The sequence below is a fragment of the Nerophis lumbriciformis genome, linkage group LG01 (genome assembly GCF_033978685.3).
Source record: "Nerophis lumbriciformis linkage group LG01, RoL_Nlum_v2.1, whole genome shotgun sequence".
NCBI lineage: Eukaryota > Metazoa > Chordata > Actinopteri > Syngnathiformes > Syngnathidae > Nerophis > Nerophis lumbriciformis.
In genome coordinates this window covers 29,825,001-29,850,316 of record NC_084548.2, presented here as the reverse complement: position 1 = coordinate 29,850,316, position 25,316 = coordinate 29,825,001, and the positions used below count along the sequence as shown (strand labels likewise).

The following is a 25,316-nucleotide window of genomic DNA, read 5'->3' as shown; positions in this document are numbered from 1 at the left end:
GAAAAGAGGAGCCGAGTGCGTAAGCCTCCTCCTGCTGGTACAAAGCCTCTCCACCACCAAGACCCCTGTGGTGCCTCCTCGTGGCCACACACGGTAAACTGCGTCTTTGCGGACACAGGCTAAACTGTAGGGGATCTCGGAGCAGCAGTGGGCCCCAGAGGCGAGGCGTGCAGGCCCACCAGTGTGTGGACACGCCCTGGCGTCCGCCAACCACTGCCCCATCTATGGGTTAAATAGATATAAGACCTCAACGATGGAAGTGGCGGAGGATGACACTGCATGTCACAACGGCACTAAAGGCGGATGAAGGCTGCAACAGAGGGTGGTCTCCAGTCGTCATGGATTCATGCCACTGGATCAAGGCCCCTCTCTGCCAAGGACCATGTGGTGGCTGCAGGCGCATCAGTCTCCCCACGCTAAAAGACGTCACGCGCAGGCGTCCTCCCGAATGGGAACCCATCCATTTTACATCCTGGATACTTCAAAGTCCTTTGGCGACCGGGAAGTGGTAACGGGGGCAGGACAGTGAAGTCTGGCAGTCCCTCGCCACAACCTGGCACACAGGCGGTGGGTGTTAGATTCAGTCGTTAAGCTCATGGACTGAGGCAGAAGAGCTTCTCGGCAGCTGCACCCATGACTGAGCAGCCCTATTCAGGATCCACTCTGCTCACCCCAGTAGGGGAGGGGGTTAGAAAAGGTACCCTAAAAATAGCCTGCCTCGCAACATCCTGTCTGGAATACCGCATCCAGAGGGATCACCACCACGCGGTCAGAAACAAAAAAAACACAAATTACTCATTGGAGCCTGGAACGTGCGAACCCTCCCGGACAACCAAGCCAGCGATCGACCGGAAAGGCGAACTGCCATCATCTCCAGAGAGCTAAGGAAGTTCCAGATCGACATCGCAGCACTCTCCGAAACCCGACTGGCCGACGAAGGGCAGCTGAAGGAAGAAAAAGGCGGGTATACTTTCTTTTGGAAAGGAAAACCTGCAACTGAGCCACGAATCCACGGTGTGGGTTTTGCTATTAAGAACTGCCTCATCAACCACCTCCATGAACTCCCTGTGGGCATCAACGAGCGCCTAATGACCTTACGCCTTATGCTTGCTAGCAGTCATATGGCCACGGTCGTTAGTGCCTATGCACCAACCCTTGATGCACAGAATGAAGTTAAAGAGGCCTTTTATGCTGACCTGGACAAAGTTCTATCTGAAGTCCCCAAGGAGGACAAGTTAATCCTGCTTGGAGACTTCAACGCCAGAGTGGGACGAAACCACCACCTATGGAGGGGTACGCTGGGGAGAGAAGGGGTCGGAAATACAAATTCTAATGGCGCACTACTGCTAACTAAGTGCTCGGAGCACAACCTGGTCATTACCAACACACTTTTCCGTCAGAAAACCAAGTTCAAAACATCATGGATGCACCCTCGCTCCAAACTGTGGCATCTCATTGACTACGTCATTGTCCGCTCTAAAGACCGTCACGACGTCCTAAACACCAGAGCAATGACCAGTGCAGACGACTGCTGGACCGACCATCGCCTCATTCGCTCCATCATGTCCATCCGCTTAATGCGGAAAAGACGGATGCAGAAAAGACAGTGCCGGCCAAGAATTAACATCGAGCTGTTGAGTGACACCACCTACCAACAACAGCTGCAGGAGGCCTTTAGCGCAGCATTGCCCAAACAGTACCCAGAGGATACGGAAACACACTGGAGCACACTTTCGACTGCCATAATGAAATCCTGCAAAAATATTCTTGGTCTCAAAAAGCGGAGACATCAAGACTGGTTTGATGAGAACGACACTGAGATCCAGCAACTAATTGACAACAAGCGGCAAGCTTTCATCACTTGGCAAAATGACATCCACTGCAAAGTGAAAAGAGTAGCCCACGCCAAAGCGAAGGCAGCTGTCCAAACACAGGTTAGGAAACTGAAGAACCAGTGGTGGGCAAAGAAGGCTCTGGAGATCGAGCAGCTTGCTGACTCTGGAGACACGAGAGGCTTCTTCGATGCCACAAGAGTGGTGTATGGTCCCAGCCACCGCTGCCTAACCCCCCTTCGCTCAAAGGATGGTCTGCTGCTGCTGAAGGACAAGGACGCAATTTCAAACAGGTGGAAAGAACACTATGAGGACCTCTTAAACAGGGACACTATACCTGAGATGGAGGCTCTTGACCAACTCCCACAACAACCCACAGATGAAAGCATGGGAGAACCACCTACCTTGGATGAGCTGCAGGATGCCATTGGGAAGATGAGGAACAACAAGGCTGCTGGGCCCGACGGCATTCCAGCAGAGGTCCTGAAGAAAGACGGACCCGATCTTACCAAGCACATCCATGCCCTGCTTCTCAAAATATGGGAAGAAGAGGAAATCCCTGCACAGCTCAGAGATGCCCTAATTGTATCCATATTTAAGAAAGGAGACAAGGCAGACTGTGGGAATTACCGTGGCATCTCTCTCCTGTCCACCATAGGGAAAGCCCTCGCTCGGGTTTTGGCCAACAGACTCACCCCCCTGTCAGAAAGCGTGCTTCCTGAGTCTCAGAGTGGATTTCGCCCAAGCAGAGGCACCACAGACATGATTTTCATCGCACGACAACTGCAAGAAAAATGCCGGGAACAAAACCAATCACTATACATGGCCTTCATAGACCTCACCAAAGCCTTCGACTCGGTTAACCATCAGGCACTTTGGCTGGTTCTGTCCAAGATTGGCTGCCCAGATAAATACATCCGGGTACTGAGACTACTGCATGATAACATGTCAGCCACAGTGCTCAGTGGCAGTGGAGATGAAACGGAACCCTTTAGGGTAGACACAGGTGTAAAACAGGGATGTGTCATCGCTCCAACACTATTTTCCATTTTTGTTGCTACTATCCTTCATCTCACAAACATACATCTGCCCCAGGGAGTCGAAATAATGTACAGAACCAACGGTCAACTCCTCAACATCAACCGTTTCAGGGCTAAAGGTCAAACCACCACCATATCCATCATGGAGCTGCAGTATGCAGACGATAATGCCCTCATAGCCCTCTCAGAAGAGGACCTACAGTGCACTCTGTCTGCTTTTGCGAAGGCATACAAACAGCTTGGTCTTGCCATCAATATAAAGAAAACCCAAATCCTCCACCAATCACCACCAAATAGTAGTGCGCCTGTCCTGCCACCAAACCTGTCAATTGACAAAATCCGACTGGAAAATGTGGACCACTTCCCATATCTCGGGAGCCTCCTGTCATCTAAAGCTGTCATTGACGATGAAATTCACCACCGCCTCAGCTGTGCCAGTGGGGCCTTCTCAAGGCTGAGGAAGCGAGTCTTCGAGAACCGTGACCTCCAAGCAAAGACCAAAATCCTGGTCTACAAAGCAGTCGTGCTCCCCACCCTTCTGTATGGGTCAGAAGCCTGGACCACCTACAGCAGGCACTTAAAGGCACTCGAGACCTACCATCATAGATGTCTCAGAAAAATCCTCAGGATCAGCTGGGAGGACCGACGCACCAACACCAGCGTCCTGGAGGAGGCTGGCTTGCCCACCATCACTGCCACAATAGCCCAAAACCAACTCAGATGGACTGGCCATGTAGTCCGCATGCCTGACTCTCGCCTTCCAAAACAAGTCCTTTATTCCCAGCTTGTTGAAGGGAAACGGGCCCCGGGAGGTCAAAAGAAGAGATTTAAGGATAACATCAAGGCAAACCTGACAAAGTGTCGCATAGACCTTAAGTCTTGGAAGTCAAGGCAAAAGACAGGACGATGTGGAGAAACCTTGTCTGTGAGGGTGCCGCGCAATATAATGACGACCTCCGCCATGCTGCACAAGACAAGCGCAGACAAAGAAAGGAGAGAGCATCCACCAAACAGGCCCAACCCAAACCCACCACCACTACATTCCCTTGTCCACATTGCCCCAGAATAATCGGGTCCAGAATCGGCCTCCACGCCCACCTGAAGACCCACAAAGACCAGGAAGGAGGACAGTCATACTCGACCACGAGTGACCGCCGATGATGATTATGGTAAGAGTCATTCAAATAACTATAACATATAGAACATGCTATACGTTTACCAAACAATCTGTCACTCCTAATCGCTAAATCCCATGAAATCTTATATGCCTAGTCTCTTACGTTAATGAGCTAAATAATATTATTTGATATTTTACGCTAATGTGTTAATCATTTCACACATAAGTCGCTCCTGAGTATAAGTCGCACCCCCGGCCAAACTATGAAAAAAAACTGCGACTTATAGTCCGAAAAATACGGTTCATGTTAATCTGAATGTGCTGATTAATGGCATTATACATACTTACAGCATCTACATAAAATGTTGTTTGAGTGATTTATAGGCGGAATCTATTAACCCTATTACCTGTATTGTTGTCCGCTTCTTGCTAGCAGTTTTGTTTTAATTTAAATTGCGCAACAAAAACAAAGACACGTGTTCTTGTCTCACATATGGATTATAAATAACGGGCAAAAAAAAAAAGGCCAGTTCCCCTTTAGAAAAAACCCCTAGTATTTTGACACAAATGCAATTTTATTTTCAGAATGTTATCCAGGAACGTTTTTTAAATGTTTGACTTGGATCAAAATGAGTGTTATTTATTTTCTCAAAACTTGGTAACAGTATAGTATAAAGTGCACATTTTGAACAATTGTGCAATAGTACAACAATTAACAAGGTGCTAATGCACACCAACAGATAATGTACTAAACACATCCATAAATATAACTCTGAATGCACTTATGTTATGTCTGTATTTACTTTTCTTTTTACCAGTCACTAAAAGTGACAATTTTCCAGTCAGCACCCCACTTAGAATCTCCTCACTAGTATTTGCACTGGCATTTGCATTGACCTGATCACAGACCATATAGCAATCTACAGTTTCGGGTAAGTATACACTATTAAGGTAAAGGAGCATATACAGTCTAAATAAATTAAGTGACTTACATACTTTTTTGGCATCCATCCATCCATCCATTTTCTACCGCTTATTCCCTTTGGGGTCGCGGGGGCGCTGGAGCCTATCTCAGCTACAATCGGGCGGAAGGCGGGGTACACCCTGGACAAGTCGCCACCTCATCACAGGGCCTACTTTTTTGGCATGATTAATGAATTTTTAATTGTATTAATCGTTAGTTTTGGTTAATTTTGGTGCCGCCAGTGGACCAAAGCTGTAGTGTTTTGCCAGAAGAAGCGCATATAGCGTCATACCGATAAAATGTCTGCAGTAATATTGGCACAAACATTACATCTCTAATGGCTATGCTGATGTTAAATAGCAGGCACTATCAAGAAATGATCTTGGATTGCGCTACAAACATGCCGCTACTAACAAGAATGTATCGGAAGCAGGTCTGAAGCAAAGAAAGACCGGTGGGAGATATTTTCAAAGGAACTTAGGGAGTAGTAGTGAAACTATCACCCCGGTGGCTATTTATTAGGGCTGCGAATCTTTGGGTGTCCCACGATTCGATTCAATATCGATTCTTGGGGTCACGATTCGATTATAAATCGATTTTTTTGATTCAACGCAATTCTCGATTCAAAAACTATATTTTCCCGATTCAAAAGGATTCTCTATTCATTCAATACATAGGATTTCAGCAGGATCTACCCCAGTCTGCTGACATGCAAGCAGAGTAGTAGATTTTTTAAAAAAGCTTTTATAAATGTAAAGGACAATGTTTTATCAACTGATTGCAATAATGTAAATTTGTTTTAACTATTAAATAAACCAAAAATATGACTTATTTTATCTTTGTGAAAATATTGGACACAGGGTGTTGTCAAGCTTATGAGATGCGATGCAGGTGTAAGCCACTGTGACACTATTGTTCTTTTTTTTAAATTGTTTTTTTAATAAATGTCTAATGATAATGTCAATGAGGGATTTTTAATCACTACTATGTTGAAATTGTAACTAATATTGATACTGTTGTTGATAATATTCATTTTTGTTTCACTATTTTTGGTTTGTTCTGTGTTGTGTTTGTGTCTCCTCTCAATTGTTCTGTTTATTGCAGTTCTGAGTGTTGCTGGGTCGGGTTTGGTTTTGGAATTGGATTGCATTGTTATGGTATTGCTGTGTATTGTTTTGTTGGATTGATTAATAAAAAAATAAATAAAAAAAATAAAAAATATAAATTGTTTTTAGAAATATGAGAATCGATACTGAATCGTACAACTGAATCGAATCGATTTTTTACCACACCCCTACTATTTATTGCTACCACGCACATTTCCGATTGCTAACATTAGCATTATTATTTTGATTTGAGCATCAAAAGTCACTTACTAGTCCAGCAATAACACAGCCATGGGTTTGAAATTTTTCGTCTTTGAGCTCACGCCAGCGAGTGAAAACCAGGGCAATGTTGATCCTGACTGTCCTTTTATCCGGGTCAGCTCCGTTTCTCTTTCAAAACGTTTGGTTTCTTTGGTTGTTTTAGCCATAATAGCAGTGATTGCGTGTAGGCTTTCTTCTTCTTCTTTTTGTTTTCTGGCAGCACGTAGGCGTTTGCGTCGACTTCCATCTTTTTAACGAATGGGGAAAAGGGGAGTGACTTACGCCGTAAAGCAAGTCAGAAAATGTGTAGTTTTTTGTGTGGCAGGGTTCCTGCCACCCTCCTCAATATCGCTAAGTGCTAGTGAAAGTGATACAGACCCCCTCAGGCCATGACAGAGGTATCATTCAACTAGTTGTAAATCTATGTATCATCCCAAAAATGATGAAAATATTTTATGAAGATTGAAAAGTTACTAAGCGCTGCTTTAACGTGTAAGCTTTGAAAACCCAAATTTTGATGCAACAGTGATTGAAATAATATTAGTATATATAACATCAGACATATATGTAATAGTAATAGTATTGTGACGACCTGTCACATCAGGTCTCACATGTTGTCATGTTTTCTTTATTTTCTGAATTTGTTTCCTGTTTGGCGCTCCTAGTTTAGTTGTACTTCCTGTCTGTCTCCCGTCGCGCTTCTCCCCCCCATCTTTCGGTGATTGGCAGCCTGGGCACACCTGGTTGTTATTGTCATTCAGGCCTTCCTTGCCTGTGACTCGAATATGAATTAGTGTTACATACTTTGTTAGCTGCAAGCTATTTCCTTTACTGCTTTTCCCTTGTGATATTTAAAACACTTGTCTTACCTGCACGCCGTCCTGCTGTCTACTGCATCTTGGGGTCACAACTACCACAGCGCTGCGAGTTTGTGACAAGTATAAGCAGTACTGAGCCACGGCAAGCAAAAACCAGGTTGTCCCCAAAAAACTCAATAGTCAGCACTTGCAAGCCACACTGAGCCATTTCATCACATTGCATGATCCTGCAGGCTTTGCCACCCAGTGAGGGCAATTGCTTGGTCATCACATCACCCAAAGACATTACAAAAATGTTAAGCAGTCAACAGGCATTAAAGGAAACAGTGATGAAAAAGCATTCGGATTAGGGATGTCCGATAATATCGGACTGCCGATATTATCGGCCGATAAATGCTTTAAAATGTAATATCGGAAATTACACGCCGCTGTGTACACGGACGTAGGGAGAAGTACAGAGCGCCAATAAACCTTAAAGGCACTGCCTTTGCGTGCCGGCCCAGTCACATAATATCTACAGCTTTTCACACACACAAGTGAATGCAATCACACTTGGTCAACAGCCATACAGGTCACACTGAGGGTGGCCGTATAAACAACTTTAACACTGTTACTGTCATGACTTGGTCCTGGGTGTTAGCTTTTCCGGGATGCAACGGAAAGTTGGCTCGGGCGAGACGGGAATTAAGGTACATGATTTATTTAATATATAAAAAAAAGTACAAACGAAAAGCGCGCACAGTGGCGGAGAATAAACTATGAAACCAAAAGACTATAGCAAAAAAAGTACAAATGAAAAGCACGCACAGTGGCGGAAACTATGAACAATTAAACAAAACATTAACTGTGGCTTGATAAACAAAAACTTACTTGGCATGGAACCGGCATGAAAAAAGAGCAGCAAGAATCATAAGGGTGTGGAGAGTGTGCAGAAGCATATATGGGGAGGTCGTCAGAACGACAAACTGAAAAGAATGAACTTAAATACTATGGACATGATTAGTGAAACAGGTGCGTGACTCAAAACGTGAAACAGGTGCGTGACGTGACAGGTGAAAACTAATGGTTGCTATGGTGACAAAACAAAAGTGCACAAAAAGTCCAAAACCCAAAACGAACATGACCAAAACAAAAACATGATCACACAGACATGACAGAGCCCCTCCCTTAAGGACAGATACCAGATGTCCAAACAGAAAAAAAAAATTAACAATAGTCATGGGAGGGCGGGAGGGGGACATGGCGGTGGGTCGCCAGCCCAAGTGGCCCCGAATCCACCGAGGCAAAGTCAAGTGGCGGCGGCGAGTGGAACGCCGCTGCAGCAGGCGAGGCGCGCCCAGGGATTGGCCACATTCGTGGCCGACTGGGAGGTGGGCGCACTTGGCGTGGCGGGCGACCAGGTAGCGGCCATATCCGTAGCCGACGAGGAGGCAGGCGCGTCGTCAACTTGGCAGGCGTGGCAGCTCGGCGTGGCAAGTCAGGCGGCGAAGCTCGTCGTGACGCGTCCGGCGGCGAAGCTCGGCGTGGGTCTTGGTCTTGGTCTAGGCGTGGGTCTTGGTCTTGGTCTAGGTCTTGGCATGACGGGTCTTGGTCTTGGCATGGCGGGTCTTGGTCTTGGCATGGCGGGTCTTGGTCTTGGCATGGCGGGTCTTGGTCTTGGTCTTGGCATGGCGGGTCTTGGTCTTGGCATTGGTCTTGGCATGGCGGGTCTTGGTCTTGGTCTTGGCATGGCGGGTCTTGGTCTTGGTCTTGGCATGGCGGCACTTGGCGTCGTTGAGCTGCGACTGGCGGCACTTGGCGTCGTTGAGCTGCGACTGGCGGCACTTGGCGTCGTTGAGCTGCGACAGGCGGCACTTGGCGTCGTTGAGCTGCGACTGGCGGCGCTTGGCGTCGTGGAGCTGGTACTGGAGCTTGGCGTCGTGGAGCTGGTACCGGAGCTTGGCGTGGTGGGTCTTGGTCTTGGTCTTGGCGTGGAGGGTCTTGGTCTTGGCGTGGAGGGTCTTGGTCTTGGACTTGGCGTGGAGGGTCTTGGTCTTGGACTTGGACTTGGCATGGAGGGTCTTGGTCTTGGACTTGGCGTGGAGGGTCTTGGTCTTGGACTTGGCGTGGAGGGTCTTGGACTTGGCGTGGAGGGTCTTGGACTTGGCGTGGAGGGTCTTGGACTTGGACTTGGCGTGGAGGGTCTTGGTCTTGGCTTGGCAGTGCTTGGCGGCGTGGAGCTGGTACCGGAGCTTGGCATGATGCGGCTAGGCGTGGTGCGGGTACTGGAGTCTGCCGTGGAACTTGGCGTGGTGGAGCTGGTGCTAGCCTTGGTGCGGCAACAGGTGATAGCCGTGGTGCTAGCCGTGGAGCTGCGACAGGTGCTAGCCGTGGAGCAAGTGGAGGTGGCCTAGCTGGAGGTTGCGGCTTGGCAGGTCGGAAGACTGGTGAGGGCGGTCGTGCTGGAGGCTGTGGCTTGACGGGTCGGAAGACTGGTGGTGGCGGCCATGCTGGAGGCTGTGGCTTGACATGGTGATGCAGAGCCACCCCACCTACACAGCTCCCGACCCCAGCCCCCCCCCTCAAGGGGCGGATACCAGACGCGCTCTCTGCGGTCTGGAACTCTCTCTAGGGGTGGGCGGGGGGAGGCAGAAACGTCCCTTTTAAATTGTCCAAAATGTCTATTTTCTACCTGTGATATTTTGGGTGAAAACATTTTTTTTGTGACTTGGGCGTGACTTGAGTCCTGGGGGGCGGGGAATCAAAAGAAAAAGAATTCAGAAAAAAAAAATCCTGGTTTTTGACGTCATTAGGGCGGAGCCGGGCTGGCTGCTGCTTGCTTCCGCCCGGAGGGGGAGGGGCATGTGGGAGCGGCGTGTCCTGCAGGCTCGCGGAAGTTCCACCTGACGTCCTTCGTCGGGAGCGGCGCTTCCGGCACTGCGCTGAGTCCCCGCATTCCTGGGACCAAATGGAGTCTCTGTACTCCACGGAGGAGTAGCGCAGAGTTTCCTCCTCCATCGCGCACAGGACCGCCCAAGAAGCCTCGTCCAAAATGTCCAACTCTGGTGCGGAAAAGCGAGTCTGCTGACGACCTACTGTCATGACTTGGTCCTGGGTGTTAGCTTTTCCGGGATGCAACGGAAAGTTGGCTCGGGCGAGACGGGAATTAAGGTACATGATTTATTTAATATATTAAAAAAAGTACAAACGAAAAGCGCGCACAGTGGCGGAGAATAAACTATGAAACCAAAAGACTATAGCAAAAAAAGTACAAATGAAAAGCACGCACAGTGGCGGAAACTATGAGCAATTAAACAAAACATTAACTGTGGCTTGATAAACAAAAACTTACTTGGCATGGAACCGGCATGAAAAAAGAGCAGCAAGGATCATAAGGGTGTGGAGAGTGTGCAGAAGCATATATGGGGAGGTCGTCAGAACGACAAACTGAAAAGAATGAACTTAAATACTATGGACATGATTAGTGAAAGCAGGTGCGTGACTCAAAACGTGAAACAGGTGCGTGACGTGACAGGTGAAAACTAATGGTTGCTATGGTGACAAAACAAAAGTGCACAAAAAGTCCAAAACCCAAAACGAACATGACCAAAACAAAAACATGATCACACAGACATGACAGTTACAAATATGTGACACACTGTGAACCCACACCAAACAAGAATGACAAACACATTTCGGGAGAACATCCGCACCATAACACAACATAAACACAACAGGACAAATACCCAGAACCCTTTGCAGCACTAACTCCGGGACGCTACAATATACACCCTCCGCTACCCACTACCACCAAACCCCCCCGTACCTCAACCCCCCCACCCCCCCCACCCCCCCTGCCCCCCCAACCCCGCCCACCTCAACCTCCTCATGATCTCTCAGGGAGAGCATGTCCCAAATTCCAAGCTGCTGTTTTGAGGCATGTTAAAAAAAATAATGCACTTTGTGACTTCAATAATAAATATGGCAGTGCCATGTTGGCACTTTTTTCCAAAACTTGAGTTGATTTATTTTGGAAAACCTTGTTACATTGTTTAATGCATCCAGCGGGGCATCACAACAAAATTAGGCATAATAATGTGTTAATTCCACGACTGTATATATCGGTATCGGTTGATATCGGAATCGGTAATTATGAGTTGGACAATATCGGAATATCGGATATTGGCAAAAAAGCCATTATCGGACATCTCTAATTCGGATGATTTGAGACATCTTCAAAACCCAACTTAAACTGACATAACGACTACTTTTGTTGTTATATTGTTAAGTAGAGTCAAACAAAAACTACGGTAGATGGCAGGTTAAGAATAATATACTATATCTTCTAGCAAATATGATGACTTTTATTTGTGTGGAATATTTTTGTGTGGTTTAAGTTCTAAAAATAATATAAAGAGGTCCAATGGTGATGAACTTTTAGGTATAATAAGAACAAGAATAGTGAAATGTATCTGAAAAATGTATGAAGTAGCAATCATTTTGTTAGTCCGCGGTGTTGAGGTGGGTGGGGTTGGGGCGGGGGGGGGGGGGGGGGGGGTGTATATTGTAGCGTCCCGGAAGAGTTAGTGCTGCAAGAGGTTCTGGGTATTTGTTCTGTTGTGTTTATGTTGTGTTATGGTGCGGATGTTCTCCCAAAATGTGTTTGTCATTCTTGTTTGGTGTGGGTTCACAGTGTGGCGCATATTTTTAACAGTGTTAAAGTTGTTTATACGGCCACTCTCAGTGTGACCTGTATGGTTGTTGCATAAAGCCGTAGATATTATGTGACTGGGCCGGCATGCAAAGGCAGTGCCTTTAAGGTATATTGGCGCTCTGTACTTCTCCCTACATCCGTGTACACAGCGGCGTTTTAAAAAGTCATACATTTTACTTTTTTAAACAGATACCGATAATTTTGAAATCGATACCGATAATTTCCAATAATACATTTTTAAGCATTTATCAGCCGATAATATCCGACATCCTAGTAACTGCACTTTTTTTAAAATGTTTGTTCGTTATGAGAGACATAAACACACGTCTTTTATTTTATTTTTTAGGATTATAAAGATGATAAAAAACGTTTGCAAGATACGGCTAATGGGAGTCGTCACCATTATAGCCTTCAAAGCTCTCTGAAGTTGTTTTAAACCCTCCATCAATGTTTTGTATACACACTGCAAGTCTATATATAATGTAATAACAGACACATTCATAAAATATTTTACTGTACTTTGGTCATTTTATGCATGCCGAAACTTCTTTCCTCAGCACATTTATTTCCGTTGCCATAGCAGCGCACTTCCGGCTTCTGGCAACAAATGTGTGTTCGTACTTCTGGAAACAAACACAGGTCTTTTCTAATCACGGCAGACTTTGTAACAGACAAAAAAGATGACTATTTTTGGATGAATGAGGATTCACAACTTTATCTTTTTGAAGCTGAATATACGGAGGATGAACTGCTGGTTATAGAAGCCAGCACGAACAGAGGGTGAAACGTTGGAGCAGACGGAAGCCGAGCGAGTGAGGGACTGGACACTGTAAATGTGAAACTTGGAGCCAAGCTATGCCGACATAAATGGAGTGCTTACCTAAAATCAACCGGCAAAACTTCTCCGGCCAGCTGCACCAAACAGACAACTGTCCATGGAGTGAGTCACTATAATATTAATCATGATACATGCAGCACACCATGCTTGTTATTACTACTACATACACTGTTGTGCTAGCTGTGTACAAACAAAACATGAAATGTGGGCTAATACTTTATAGATACTGTAATATGATTGTTCATGTTTTTCAGTCAGTACAGATTGGTGTCCTATCGAATTGTGTTTTGCATTACAAACTCAAAGGCATTCAGCTAGTTACGCGAAAGTTAGCTTATCTCTTGCCGTAGCGAGCATACGGCTAATGCCGTACCATGCCATCGCAAGGCGACGTGTCACTACATTAGAAAGAGAGTTCCTCAGTGTGCGCTCCTACTAAAACAATGCCTCTACAGCTTGGTTAATATACAGGTTACGGGACATAAATTAAGTACTCGTGTTGGTTTTTGGATTCATTTTTAAAGTGATTTAGAGGCAGAATTGATTGCCCCCATTAGCTGCATTGATAGCCACCATTAAAATAAGCCGCTTTTTACAAATTAGAATTCAACAAAAAAAAACTTTTGTCTTCTTGTCTCTCATAATGTTTGTGAACAATAGGAAACATTGAAAAAATAGTTCAGTTCCCCTTTGAATAAGAGTAATCACACTTGGGATTTTTGATTAATTGTGATTAATTGCAGTAAAGTATTTGGTTGAATAATTTAAATTAAATAAAAAAAGACCCCAATATTTTGACAAAAAGCAATGTTATCAAATGTTTTACTTAAATGCACATTTTTATTTGCTTAAAATGTTGTAAAAATGTGATCCAAAGTCCAGTTGTGGTTTATTTTGAAGATAAATTTGCCAGCGTGCACACCTTTTGGAGTCTCCTCACTCAGCTTTACATTTGAATGAACTGTGAAGCGAATTATATTTATATTTTCTCCCGTGACTTAAAACGCTTTACAGTACATCGAGAAACCCATTATCTACATCTAAACTACGTTTACACCAGTGTGGGTGGCACTAAGAGCAAGGTGGATGAAGTGTCTTGCCCAAGGACACAACGGCAGTGACCAGGATGGCGGAAGCTGGATTTCAACCGCTAACCCTCAAGGCGGCTCTACCATCTGAGCCACGCCACCCCAATTGACCTGATCACTGACCGTATAATGAGGTAAAGGAGCATGTGTGGACAAGATAAATTGCGTGATTAATTTGTTTACACATGAATAATGCAATATTGTTTGTGATTAATCGCATAAGTTAATGCGATAATTTTGAAAAATGTAATTTAAAGGTATGAATAAATTATATACTAAGGGCCTGATCTACTAAGATCCAAATACTTTGCACTAAACAGTGTGTGTAAACATTTCGACAGTCACATCAAACCAGTAACAAAATCGGCCTACTATCACCTCAAAAATGTAACAAGACTTAGAGGGCTCATGTCAGCTCAAGACTTAGAAAAACTTGTACATGCCTTTATTACCAGTAGGTTAGACTATTGTAATGGTCTCCTTGCAGGTCTTCCCAAAAAAACTGTCAGGCAGCTACAGCTTGTTCAGAATGCTGCTGCTAGAGTTCTAACAAAGACCAAAAAATGTGAGCACATTACACCAATTCTTACATCCTTACATTGGCACCCTGTACATCAGAGAATTGATTTCAAAATCCTCCTGCTCACATATAAATCACTACATGGTCTAGGGCCCAAGCATATCACTGATATGCTCCCACTATATAAGCCCTCTAGATCACTAAGATCTTCTGAGACCAATCTGTTAGCGGTTCCCAGAGTAAACTCAAACCCCGAATTGTAAATAATGTAAATAATTCAATGTATACACCCTGATGATTATCTTGTGTGATGACTGTATTATGATGATAGTATATATGATAGTATATCCAGGGTGTACCCCGCCTCCCGCCCGATTGTAGCTGAGATAGGCTCCAGCGCCCCCCGCGACCCCGAAGGGAATAAGCGGTAGAAAATGGATGGATGGATGGATATCTGTATCATGAATCAATTTAAGTGGACCCCGACTTAAACAAGTTGAAAAACTTATTCGGGTGTTACCATTTAGTGGTCAATATGTACTTCACTGTGCAACCTACTAATAAAAGTCTCAATCAATCAATCAATCAATCAATCAAAAAAACATCATTGCTGGAATAAACTTCCTGAAGATGTCAGACTTTCCCCAACTCTGACTACTTTTAAAACTAGACTGAAACTTTTATGTTCACCTTAGCTTTCAGCTTAATCTTTTAATCTTTTAATCTTTTAACTTTTAACGTCCGCACTGTTTTTATTTTTATTGTCTGCATTTTCATTTTGCTTTTATTTTCTTTCATTTCACTTTGTTGTCTGTGAAGCACTTTGAGTCTGCCTTGTGTATGAAAAGTGCAACACAAATAAAGTTGCCTTGCCGAAACATAAAATTGTGTGTACTATTAGTGGGTGTGGTGCGTATGATCTACTGAGACTGCGTGTACAATTGAAAAGTGGTGCAGACCGCCTTATTTAAAAGAGTTTTTTGTGTGTACTACTGGCATCATGTGCCCTCCACATTCATGTGCTCTCGAACCTGTAGGCCATGTTGTAAAATTAACAGCACACATCTATAATACATAAAACCTTTTCTGCAAGATAGACTTGCAATTTATAGACAACAGAAACTATTTGTAGCGCTGATGCACTGTAGGGAGGCGGTGGACCATCACAACAGCTGCACATTCATGTGCCTGCAACGATCCAAACACAAGAAAATGCTTATTGAAAGATGTCTTTTCATATAGGAGATTATAAGAGTAATATATTTCTGAATTTAAAAAACTAACGGCATTAAAAAAAAATGCCAGCAGACATCAAAACGCATCAATTTATTTTGTTTTGATATAACCCTTAAATAATCCAGCAGCCATAAAATTATGAAATGATATTGCTGAATAGACGGTATGTCTAATATTTTTATTTTTGGTAGACCATCCCAGCAGGCAAAAGACATTGATACAACGTTGATTATACATACATGTCCTTTAAAACTGACTTTGAAACAACGTTGCAAAATAGTTGTATTTGTAAATTGAGACAATCTTGGTGTCCAATGTTGGATCCATGTTGTTGGTTGGGAAATTACCAAATTTCATTGGTCAAATCAACATCACAACTTGACATTGAATAAACGTTGTCAAAAAGCATGTTGTTTCAAAGTTGTATTTGTGTCGTCAAATATTGGTTGGAAAATGACCAAAATTCAATGGTCAAATCAACGTCAGAACCCAACATTGATTAAAAGTCGTCAAAAAGCTTGTTGGTCCAACGTTAGGTTTGAGTTGCTCATCGTCAGGACCTAATTCAAATTTCTCATCATGGTTTCAATGTCTTGTGCCTGCTGGGATATATGGTGACACACATGTGGACATATAATTATATGTCCATCGTCTTGTCATTACAGCACAAGCACCTCTATTATCACAGACGTGTGCGCAACTGTGTTAGTTTGCACATACTTTTCAGACGTACTAAATTAAGATGCAAAATAGCGCCTGCAGAACAGTGATCAGCCTTGATCGATCACTTCGCGTGTACTGAATGATTATATTTGCATCTTCTCCCAGTATTGTACACATTTTGATGATTAGCATACAAACCCCGTTTCCATATGAGTTGGGAAATTGTGTTGGATGTAAATATAAACGGAATACAATGATTTGCAAATCCTTTTCAACCCATATTCAATTGAATGCACTACAAAGACAAGATATTTGATGTTCAAACTCATAAACTTTATTTTTTTTTTGCAAATAATAATTAACTTAGAATTTCATGGCTGCAACACGTGCCAAAGTAGTTAGGAAAGGGCATGTTCACTACTGTGTTACATGGCCTTTCCTTTTAACAACACTCAGTAAACGTTTGGGAACTGAGGAGACATATTTTTTAAGCTTCTCAGGTGGAATTATTTCCCATTCTTGCTTGATGTACAGCTTAAGTTGTTCAACAGTCCGGGGGTCTCCATTGTGGTATTTTAGGCTTCATAATGCGCCACACATTTTCAATGGGAGACAGGTCTGGACTACAGGCAGGCCAGTCTAGTACCCGCACTCTTTTACTATGAAGCCACGTTGATGTAACACGTGGCTTGGCATTGTCTTGCTGAAATAAGCAGGGGCGTCCATGGTAACGTTGCTTGGATGGCAACATATGTTGCTCCAAAACCTGTATGTACCTTTCAGCATTAATGGTGCCTTCACAGATGTGTACCGTATTTTCCGCACTATTAGCCGCACCTAAAAACCACAAATTTACTCAAAAGCTGACAGTGCGGCTTATAACCCGGTGCGCTTTATATATGGATTAATATAAATATTTATTTTCATAAAGTTTCGGTCCCGCAACTACGGTAAACAGCCGCCATCTTTTTTCCCCGTAGAAGAGGAAGCGCTTCTTCTTCTATGGTAAGCAACTGCCAAGGTAAGCACCCGCCCCCAGATGAAAGAGGAAGCGCCCCCGTAGAAGAAGAAGAAGCGCGCGGGTATTACGTTTCATTTCCTTTGTGTGTTCCATGTTGATATACGACTCCATGCGCGCCCACATCACAGATGGTGTCAAAAAACAAGTGAAGCACACAAATACAACACTCGCCGTCATTCCGGGTGGATTAACCAAAGAACTCCAACCGCTCGATATTGGTGTCAACAGGGCATTTAAAGCACGACTGCGAACGGCGTGGGAACAATGGATGACCGAAGGCGAACACACCTTCACTAAGACAGGGAGACAGCGCCGGACGACATACGCCAACATCTGCCAGTGGATCGTAAATGCCTGGGCGGATATTTCGGTCACAACTGTGGTCCGAGCTTTCCGGAAGGCAATGACTTCGACGAGACGGAGCCGGCCATTTTGGATCCCGTATTCGCCCAACTTTTTAATTCGGACACCGAAGGAGAAGAATTCGAGGGATTTATGAATGAAGAATAACTTCAGAAAGTGAGCGTTATGTTTATTTTGTGTGTTGTGACATTAACGTTCGAGCAACATTAAGTTATTGATGTTATTGCTCTGCACTATTTTGAATTTTACTATGTTTGTGATTGCACATTTGCACATTACCGTACATTTTGGGAGTGAACAGAGTTGTTAGAACGCTGGTTTTTAATATATTATTAAAGTTTGACTGACCTATCTGACTGTTTTTTTGACATTCCCTTTAGCGCAGTTAGATGCGGCTTATAACACGGGGCGGCTTATAGGTGGACAAAGTTTTGAAATATGCCGTTCATTGAAGGCGCGGCTTATAACCCAGGGCGGCTTATGGTGCGGAAAATACGGTAAGTTACCCATGTCTTGGGCACTAATACACCCCCATACCATAACAGATGCTGGCTTTTCAACTTTGCGCCTATAACAATCCGGATGGTTCTTTTCCTCTTTGGTCCGGAGGACACGACGTCCACAGTTTCCAAAAACAATTTGAAATGTGGACTCGTCAGACCACAGAACACTTTTCCACTTTGTATCAGTCCATCTTAGATGAGCTCAGGCCCAGCGAAGCCGACGGCGTTTCTGGGTGTTGTTGATAAACAGTTTTCGCCTTGCATAGGAGAGTTTTAACTTGCACTTACAGATGTAGCGACCAACTGTAGTTACTGACAGTGGGTTTCTGAAGTGTTCCTGAGCCCATGTGGTGATATCCTTTACACAGTGATGACGCTTGTTGATGCAGTACAGCCTGAGGGATCGAAGGTCACGGGCTTAGCTGCTTACGTGCAGTGATTTCTCCAGATTCTCTGAACCCTTTGATGATATTACGGACCGTAGATGGTGAAATCCCTAAATTCCTTGCAATAGCTGCTTGAGAAAGGTTTTTCTTAAACTGTTCAACAATTTTTTCACGTATTTGTTGACAAAGTGGTGACCCTCGCCCCATCCTTGTTTGTGAATGACTGAGCATTTCATGGAATCTACTTTTATACCCAATCATGGCACCCACCTGTTCCCAATTTGCCTGTTCACCTGTGGGATGTTCCAAATAAGTGTTTGATGAGCATTCCTCAACTTTATCAGTATTTATTGCCACCTTTCCCAACTTCTTTGTCACGTGTTGCTGGCATCAAATTCTAAAGTTAATGATTATTTGCAAAAAAAAAAAAGTTTATCAGTTTGAACATCAAATATGTTGTCTTTGTAGCATATTCAACTGAATATGGGTTGAAAATGATTTGCAAATCATTGTATTCCGTTTATATTTACATCTAACACAATTTCCCAACTCATATGGAAACGGGGTTTGTAGATCAGCTTTACTAGTGCTCTCAAGTTTGCATGTGTTTTAGTACACCCAAACCATTAGTAGATGAGGCCCTATATGTTTTCACTGCACCTAAGATGTTTTCTGTTGTTGTCCTTCTTTTATGTCTTGTCCAAACATTACGAGTCACAGATTGAAAGGGACAAACATGACTTTTTAAACAAACCTTGATCCTAAGAGATCGTTTGTGCTTAATTTCACAGAGATCCGCTCTCTTTCTGCCTGTTACTTCTACAAACACATCAAGTCATCCGAAGAGGAGGAACATGCCATCTGTGTTTACACACAGGTGGCGTGTGCTCCATTGAAGAAAATAAGTTACCATAGACACAGAGGTCACCAGATGTCCACCTTTACAGGATGTAAGACGGCTACCTAATGGGACTAATGAAGTGTGTGGATGTTGGAAACATCAGCTGGATGCTTGGAATATACAAGTGACTTGAAAACGTGTTTTATAACTAGGGATGTCCGATAATGGCTTTTTGCCGATATCCGATATTCCGATATTGTCCAACTCTTTAATTACCGATACTGATATATACAGTCGTGGAATTAACACATTATTATGCCTAATTTGGACAACCAGGTATGGTGAAGATAAGGTCCTTTTTTTCAAAAATTAATAAAATAAAATAAGATAAATAAATAAAAACATTTTCTTGAATAAAAAAGAAAGTAAAACAATATAAAAACAGTTTCATAGAAACCTGTAATTAATGAAAATGAGTAAAATTAACTGTTAAAGGTTAGTACTATTAGTGGACCAGCAGCACGCACAATCATGTGTGCTTACGGACTGTATCCCTTGCAGACTGTATTGATATATATTGATATATAATGTAGGAACCAGAATATTAATAACAGAAAGAAACAACCCTTTTGTGTGAATGAGTGTGAATGGGGAGGAAGGGTTTTTGGGTTGGTGCACTAATTGTAAGTGTATCTTGTGTTATATATATGTTGATTTAATAAAAACAAAACAAAAAAAAAACCACGATACCGATAATAAAAAAACGATACCGATATTTTCCGATATTATATTTTAAAGCGTTTATCGGACATCACTATTTATAACCCTTGAACTTTTTTACGTTGTGTTGTGTCATTACCATAAACTGCAATTACCTCTACCAGGAGGTTATCCATTTATGTCTGTTAGTTATTTTGCGACACAATTAAAAAAATTGTGAGAAGATTTGGATGAAACCTTTGGATGTGAAGGAACAGTTGTTTAGATTTTGGGGCCATGGATAACTCGAAAAGTTACAGGTTACATTTTGATTAATCTTTTATGGAATTCACTCTCTGAGTGCTTTTTGAGTTAAATCCTGTTTTCAGCAGGGACAAGAAGATGGTCAGAGTTGGATACTTTTACAGGCTGAATAGTTTTGCTCACCACACCTTTCAGTTTTTCATTTGGTAAAAAACCCCAAAAACTAATAAAATCATGTTTAATTATTCTTTATCTTCACCACTGCGTGCCGCTTTGTGTTGGTATTTCACATCAAATCCAAACGCTTTTCATGTTACTGTAACGTGACCTTTGACATGATTGCATAAACTGCTGCATTCAGACAGTTTAATCTTTGGCCTTTGCTTCTATCATTTAAGGCAAAAAACGAGTCCTGTAACAAACTGTACTGATGCATATCAGAAGTTAACGTTTAAACTTATCTGGGTAAGAACACCATTGTTGTAGTACAGGAATCTGGTGTTCTATATCGCTATACTGTATTTATTTCTATTACCTAAGACATAGGTCGGCAACCTTCAGCATACAAAGAGCCAATTGAGCCCATTTCCTCCCAAATAAAACAAACCTAGAGCCGCAAACTCTGTTCGATTCTTAAAATGACTATTTCTGATTATTTCTGGGTATAACGAAGCAAATCACCAAATTATTTTGAACACCAGAAAAAAATACACTGGTCCTTCTCTTATTAATGAATTTTAAAAAATCAACTCCCTCCAATATTCTGAAGGCATACAACTGCGGCATATTTCATTTGACTAAAAAGGGAAAACAACAACCTCGTCATCAATGAAAGCAAATTAATAAAAATGCAAATACATTTTTTTTTCTCTTTTTTGATCCGTCCATTATTAGCTTACCCGGGGATTGACCACTAAAAACAATACGATTGCTTGGCAGCAAGAGATGACGCGTAGGGGATGTGACATACATTTCGATCGACAATATATTAAAATATGTGGTAACACTTAAGTATGGGGAACATATTCACCATTAATTAGTTGCTTATTAACATGCAAATGAGTAACATATTAGCTCTTAATGAGTCAATGCTTTATTCTGCATGGCCTTATCATACAAGCAGTAAGCCATTAGCTAAGAGTCTTCCCTCAATAACCTCAGAATGATTGCTTATTAGTACTAAGTAAGGAAGTTGTTGTATATGATTGTCCCACAAATACCACTTAATTAATATGGTCTGTTCTTACATAACAAAACAAACAACTACAATCACCCTAACCCTAACCCTTAAGTCTTTGTTACTTAGAATATGTTCCACTAGTGTCCAAATAACTCTAAATTAAGTCTTTGTTACTTAGAATATGTTCCCCATACTAAAGTGTTACCAAACATGTTTTATTTTCATATGACAAGATCCCAGAACAATCCAAAATAACAACTGTTAAATTACAATAAACTAACTCAATAAAATACAATTTAATACATACTTGCCAACCTTGAGACCTCCGATTTCGGGAGGAGGGGGGCGGGGGGCGTGGTTGGGGGCGTGGTTAAGAGGGGAGGAGTATATTTACAGCTAGGATTCACCAAGTCAAGTATTTCATATATATATATATATATATATATATATATATATATATATATATATATATATATATATATATATATATATATATATATATATATAGATAAAAGAAATAATTGAATTTCAGTGTTCATTTATTTACACATATATACACACACATAACACTCATCTACTCATTGTTGAGCTAAGGGTTGAATTGTCCATCCTTATTCTACTTGTCACTATTTTTCTAACCATGCTGAACGCCCTCTCTGATGATGCATTGCTGTGTGGCACGCAAAAAGTGCTTTCATCAAATGCACTAGATGGCAGTATTGTCCTGTTTAAGAGTGTCACAACATTGCTGTTTACGGCAGACGAACTGCTTTACGGTAGACGAAATGCTGTTGTTGTGTGTTGTTACCGCGCTGGGAGGACGTTAATGAAACTGCCTAACAATAAACCCACATAAGAAACCAAGAACTCGCCCTCGATCATTCTACAGTTATAACGTCATTGGGCAGGTACGCTGTTTATATTGTGTGCCTGAATTTCGGGAGATTTTCGGGAGAAAATTTGTCCCGGGAGGTTTCCGGGAGAGGCGCTGAATTTCGTGAGTCTCCCGGAAAATCCGGGAGGGTTGGCAAGTATTATTTAATAAATTAAGTACCGTATTTTTCGGACTATAAGTCACAGTTTTTTTCATAGTTTGGCCTGGGGTGCGACTTATACTCAGGAGCGAATTATGTGTGAAATTATTAACACATTACCGTAAAATATCAAATAATATTATTTAGCTCATTCACGTAAGAGAATAGACGTATAAGATTTCATGGGATTTAGCGATTAGGAGTGACAGATTGTTTGGTAAACGTATAGCATGTTCTATATGTTATAGTTATTAGAATGACTCTTACCATAATATGTTACGTTAACATACCAGGCACGTTCTCAGTTGGTTATTTATGTGTCATATAACGTACACTTATTCAGCCTGTTGTTCACTATTCTTTATTTATTTTAAGTTGCCTTTCAAATGTCTATTCTTGGTGTTGGGTTTTATCAAATACATTTCCCCCAAAAATGCGACTTATACTCCAGTGCGACTTATATATGTTTTTTTCCTTCTTTATTATGCATTTTTGGCCGGTGCGACTTATACTCCGAAAAAAAACGGTAGCCATTATTTGTTGACATTTTGTTTAAAAGCCAAAAGGAGCTACGGCGGAGGCAAGGAAGAGCTGCAAGCGGCTCCAGAGCCGCGGGTTGCAGAACCCTGACCTAAGAAATTCTTAAAGAGCCTTTCAACGTGACTGGAGGCAGATTCCTGCACTTAGCTTCTCAATCATGCTTGAAGTTGAAGCTGTCACAAATGTCAGTGGCGTGTTTAGGAAACACAAGTGGCTGCAAGAGCACACGTGCTTGTGCTCGTCCAAACATGCACTGCAAAAAGTCAGTGTTCAAAATACACACATTAGGGGTATTTTATTAGAACTAAGCAAAATTATCTGCCAATAGAACAAGAACATTTGGCTTGTCAAGACTTTCCAAAACAAGTCATTTTAGCTAACCTCAATGAACCCCAAAATACCTTAAAATAAGTATATTCTCACTAATAACAAGTGCACTTTTCTTGGTCGAAAAAAATATATATAATTTTTTGCTCAATATGTTGAAAAATATTCTTAAATTAAGTAGATGCTAGTGCCATTATCTTGATATAATGATATGCACTCGGCATGACATTTCTTGAAACCAGCAAACTTATGCTAAAAACTAGTTTATTGTTCTTAATGGAAAGGCAACAAGGCAAGAGCTTGTTACCCTCGGGGTCTCAGGCAAATCATATTGTCTAAAAATGCATTTTTCCATCGATAACATGACATCATCGCGCCAAGTGCGTGCTCTTTCAGTCAATTAGTGCGCATATATACAGCCCGGCCACAGGTCAATATTTTTTTTATTGTAATTTTGAGGAAGAATGTGCATGATCTATTTCTGTTCAAAATTGTCTGAAATGTCAAATGTTAAATGTTTAAATATTAACTGTCAGTTTACTGTACTGTGCCAACTGTACTACTTTATGAGTACGTATTTTCTATTGTTTCATTGAAAATAAAACAGCAAAGTAAATTTGGCTGTCATCTGTTTTAATTATGAGACACAATTGTGTCAAAATCATGATTTCTTTTTTCATGCTTGAAATAAGAAAGAAGGAGTTTTATTCTTGTGAGTGTTGATGACACAGCTTTGCAACAGTTGATATTCTAGTTTCAAGCATGTTTTACTCAATATAGGTCATAACATCTCAGCAACAAGCTGTAATATCTTACTGAGATCACTTAGGACCAAAACCCTTAAAACAAGTAAAACACTAACATAAAATCTGCTTAGTGAGAAGAATTATCTTATCAGACAGAAAATAAGCAAATATCACCCTTATTTGAGATATTTCATCTTACTTAGATTTCAGATTTTACAGTGTGAAAGGGACGCAATAGAAGCATATTGTGTGGTCGACTCACTGAGATGAACTGCGAGAGGGGGATCATCTCTTTGCCGTCGGTGATGGTGTAGAATAGCAAGTCTTCCATACTGGACATCAACCTACTCCTGCAAAATAAAAATGCGAAATGCAGTCACCTACAGTACATACCCAGAAATGGTGGCAGTGCTTATGCGCTTTATATCAAACTGTCCTGGATATAGTGACACAGAGAATGCATGCACAAAAACATTAATTTATTTGTGTCATTGCAAGCATGTGTCAGAATGACTCAATCATTTAAATTCCTAATAACAAAAAAAAAGCACATTTCGAATATACATTTGACAGTAAATTTGCTTTATTGAACACCAAAACAAACTTTGGGGAGTTCAAGTACTCATCATAGTGAATTGAAATGATACAATTACACTCAACTATGTAAGAAGAGCCTATAAACTCAGTCAATAATATACCATTTAAAAAAAAAAAGCTGCCAAAAAAAGTAAGGTGTTAAATGATCCACATTCATCTGCGAAGACATGGTGCATTAATTAAGTGACTTTTGCAAATTTTAAAGTTAGGCAAACATTGAGTGAACACATTTTGTGTGGCGCCCCAAAGCGACCTACTTGGCGTCTCCTTGGTCCACATCATCAGGACTGGTGTGGTGATGCACAGCTCTGTGGGTGTGGGGTGATGCTGAGGTGACCCAACAGGGCAGAGGAACAGCTTGCTGCGTCCTGGACAAAACACTGCTGTCCGCTCCCACTCGGGCCGAGATTGCTGCATTTTGAAGTAACTGCAACATTCTGGGGTTAGCCGTCCTCAGAGTTTTCAGGCAATGCATCGTGATAAGTCGGGCCTGATGCTTAATAATTGAAAGGGGTTTCTTTCCTCCCCGGTAGTTGGTCGAGACTGATACTTGTGACCTGCGCTGTGAGGTGCTCACAGTTAGTAGCAGCTGCTGTCTCTCAAGTACATGCTGCCGTAAGGGGCGGGGACAGGCGCAGA

General features: G+C 42.2%; 1 protein-coding gene across 2 annotated transcripts in view; it reads right to left on the bottom strand.

The window, feature by feature from the left end:
- LOC133618533 (glutaminase kidney isoform, mitochondrial-like) overlaps positions 1–25,240 on the bottom strand; it is a 60,589-nt gene extending 35,349 nt beyond the window's left edge. For both annotated transcript variants that reach the window (XM_061978994.1, XM_061979003.1), the window contains exons 1-2: positions 24,935–25,240; positions 24,343–24,430 (exon numbers count right to left, since the gene is read on the bottom strand). In XM_061978994.1, coding sequence (XP_061834978.1) covers positions 24,343–24,430; positions 24,935–25,152 — 306 coding nt within the window. In that variant the 5' untranslated portion in view covers positions 25,153–25,240. The remainder of the gene's footprint in view (positions 1–24,342; positions 24,431–24,934) is intronic.
- Positions 25,241–25,316: the final 76 nt, after the last annotated feature.